A 2,619-nucleotide genomic window follows, 5' to 3' on the forward strand; every position below is an offset into this window, starting at 1 on the left:
TTGACAAGTTGAATGAGATGGAGGATTGAGTGTATAAACATTGAGTCTAAATGTTCCTTCTGTATCTACTGCCTTACTAGATTCAGAAACATAAATATAATATTCTGCTCCTTGTTGTGCTTCAAACTTTACATATGAAGCAGAACTACCACACTCTGGAGAATCATCATTAGATAATACACAACTAGCATCATTACCACATCCTTGGAATACTTCAACATATGTGTCGAATTGAGTTTCAAGACCACAAGTTTCTACAATCATTGTATCTGTTACAGGACTTTGGAAATAATAGTAAATACCTGTGTGTCTTCCAACAACATCTTTAGCACAGATTGGTGTAGTAGTTTTTCCAGTATTTGGTTTATATTCAACTAAGGTAAATGGTGCATTAAATTCTAAAGCTGTTTTACAAGTGTCATGATTAATATGATAATCTCTTCTCATAAATACTGATACTTGACCTTCTTCTTCTGTTGTTGTAACAAAGAACATTATAGTTTCTTTAGGCTTAAGTAAAACATGATGAACTGAATATTGTCTTTCTTCACATTCTAAAGAGCATGTTCTATACATTTGAATCTCAGCTGTGTGTTTAGTAGAAGATGCTAAAAGGACGTTTGCTTGAATAAATAAAGGAAAAGCATATTTATAATCATTTACAACTTTATACCAAATACCTTTCTTTTGAGAATCACCACCACAATGAGTTTGTGATGTTCTTGAAGTATGTAAATCAAATGCATCAGTAAATGAATCATCTTTACTTGTAATACTAACGAGTTTAGAAAAAATACAACTATTGACTGTTCCTTGTGGATTAATTTTATCAACATTTAATGTAACTCTACATTGATTATGTGGGTTAGAACAACTTACTTTAATGAAATAATTCTTTCCTAATTCTAATTTTTTACTAATTTTACCATGTAATCCACATCCATTATTATTCATTTCACATTTACTATTAGACGTACAACTTTCAAATATTTCTATCATTGTTCCATCTTGTGGTCCATTCATACTATTGCATGTATACATTAAATAATCATATCCATCTCCTACAATAGAATACCATGAACCAACTTTTTCTACTGAACTTCCACATGACATACTTTGAGTTGTTCCTGTTAATTTGGTAGTATGTGCAAATGGTAAAGTGGTAATAGCAAGTGCTTTGTCACATGTTTGTGGTCCAAATGAACTTTCAATATCGAATGTTACTATAAACATTCCCCTCTTATTTGGTGAAGAAGCTACATGAATATAATAAATTTTACCTGGTACAGTGTCAATATGAATTTTCGATCCCATATTACCATCTTCACATGCAGTCATTTTTGTAGGAATTGGATTCATTGAATCACAATTATCAAATACATTTATAACAGTATCAGCCGTTGTAGCTCGGTGGCATGTTCCAATGTGAATTTTATCTCCTGTTCCTTTAAGAACATAAAATAATCCAGATAATTCATGGAAATTTGGTGCTAGTCCAGTTGTTGTTCCTTCTCTGAATGAAGGGTATTCAGTAATATCAGCAGCATGAGAACATTGTTTATTACTGAATGATGGATTTTTAATAATTCTAAGACCAAATACACCAACATCATTCTCTGTTGCACCAGTAATAAATACATAAAAACTAGTTTTACGTTTGTCATTAAAAATGAGTCTTGCAGCAGATCCACATCCTTGTACACTATCATCGTTTGTTGATAATAATTGGCTTGCCATACCATTAACACATTGTCCAAAAACTGCAATTTTTGAATCATAATTTGTTATTCCAGATAAACATGTATCTATTTCTATATTATTACCTAGTCCAGCTGTATGAACACGATACCATTTCCCTTTAGTTTTATACATCTTTCTTCCTACTTTATAAAGTGAATCACTAGCATGAGTTGTATCTTCTGTTACCATAAATTGTTCACTGTTTGTTAAATCAACATTTGTAGCTGAACTGCATTGGTTGTTTATTCCATAACAATAACTAAAAAAGAACATTACAGCCAAAAGACATGTTATTTGGACCATTTTTTATATTAAGTTCTTTAAGTTTTTTTTTTCAGTTTTATTTAATTTTTTAATTTTTAATTTTTTTAATTTCTTATTATTTTTTGTAATGTATGAAATGTATTTTTGTAGGAAGATTCTTTTGATGTCATTAAACTTTTATTTAAACAACTCTTGTTTATGACATTTCTTATGATATTAATTGATTTTATTTATTTAAATATAATAGTATTATTATCATATTAATAATATTTGAATGATAAATTAATTATTATTATACTTTTCTCTTTTTATTGTTGATTTATTCAAAATAAATGAATTAATAAAAGAAGGTTCCAATTAGATAATTTAATAAAATCATCATGGTTATTGTCTTTAATGTTATTTGTAATTGTAAATTTCATATATAAATATATACCTTCTTTTATTCTATAAATACCACTATTAATTATTAATAATGAATAATATTTTTTGTTATATATTTTAAATTGCCAAGGTATTTATTTGTAATAATCATTAATACTTCATGTTAATTTTATATAATATTATCATTTTATTTATAATTAACATTCATACTATATTTATCTGTTATTTTTT

At 27.5% G+C, this 2,619-nt stretch overlaps 1 protein-coding gene across 1 annotated transcript; it reads right to left on the minus strand.

Moving 5' to 3' along the window:
* Positions 1-5: 5 nt before the first annotated feature.
* On the minus strand, positions 6-2,043 carry ENU1_190430 (hypothetical protein; the record flags this gene model as incomplete). The annotated part of the gene is made up of 1 exon (XM_008861798.1): positions 6-2,043. A coding segment is annotated over one exon (2,038 nt), but the record flags the coding sequence as incomplete, so codon positions are not given.
* Positions 2,044-2,619: the final 576 nt, after the last annotated feature.

Source organism: Entamoeba nuttalli (genome assembly GCF_000257125.1).
Source record: "Entamoeba nuttalli P19 unplaced genomic scaffold asmbl_8900, whole genome shotgun sequence".
NCBI lineage: Eukaryota > Evosea > Mastigamoebida > Endamoebidae > Entamoeba > Entamoeba nuttalli.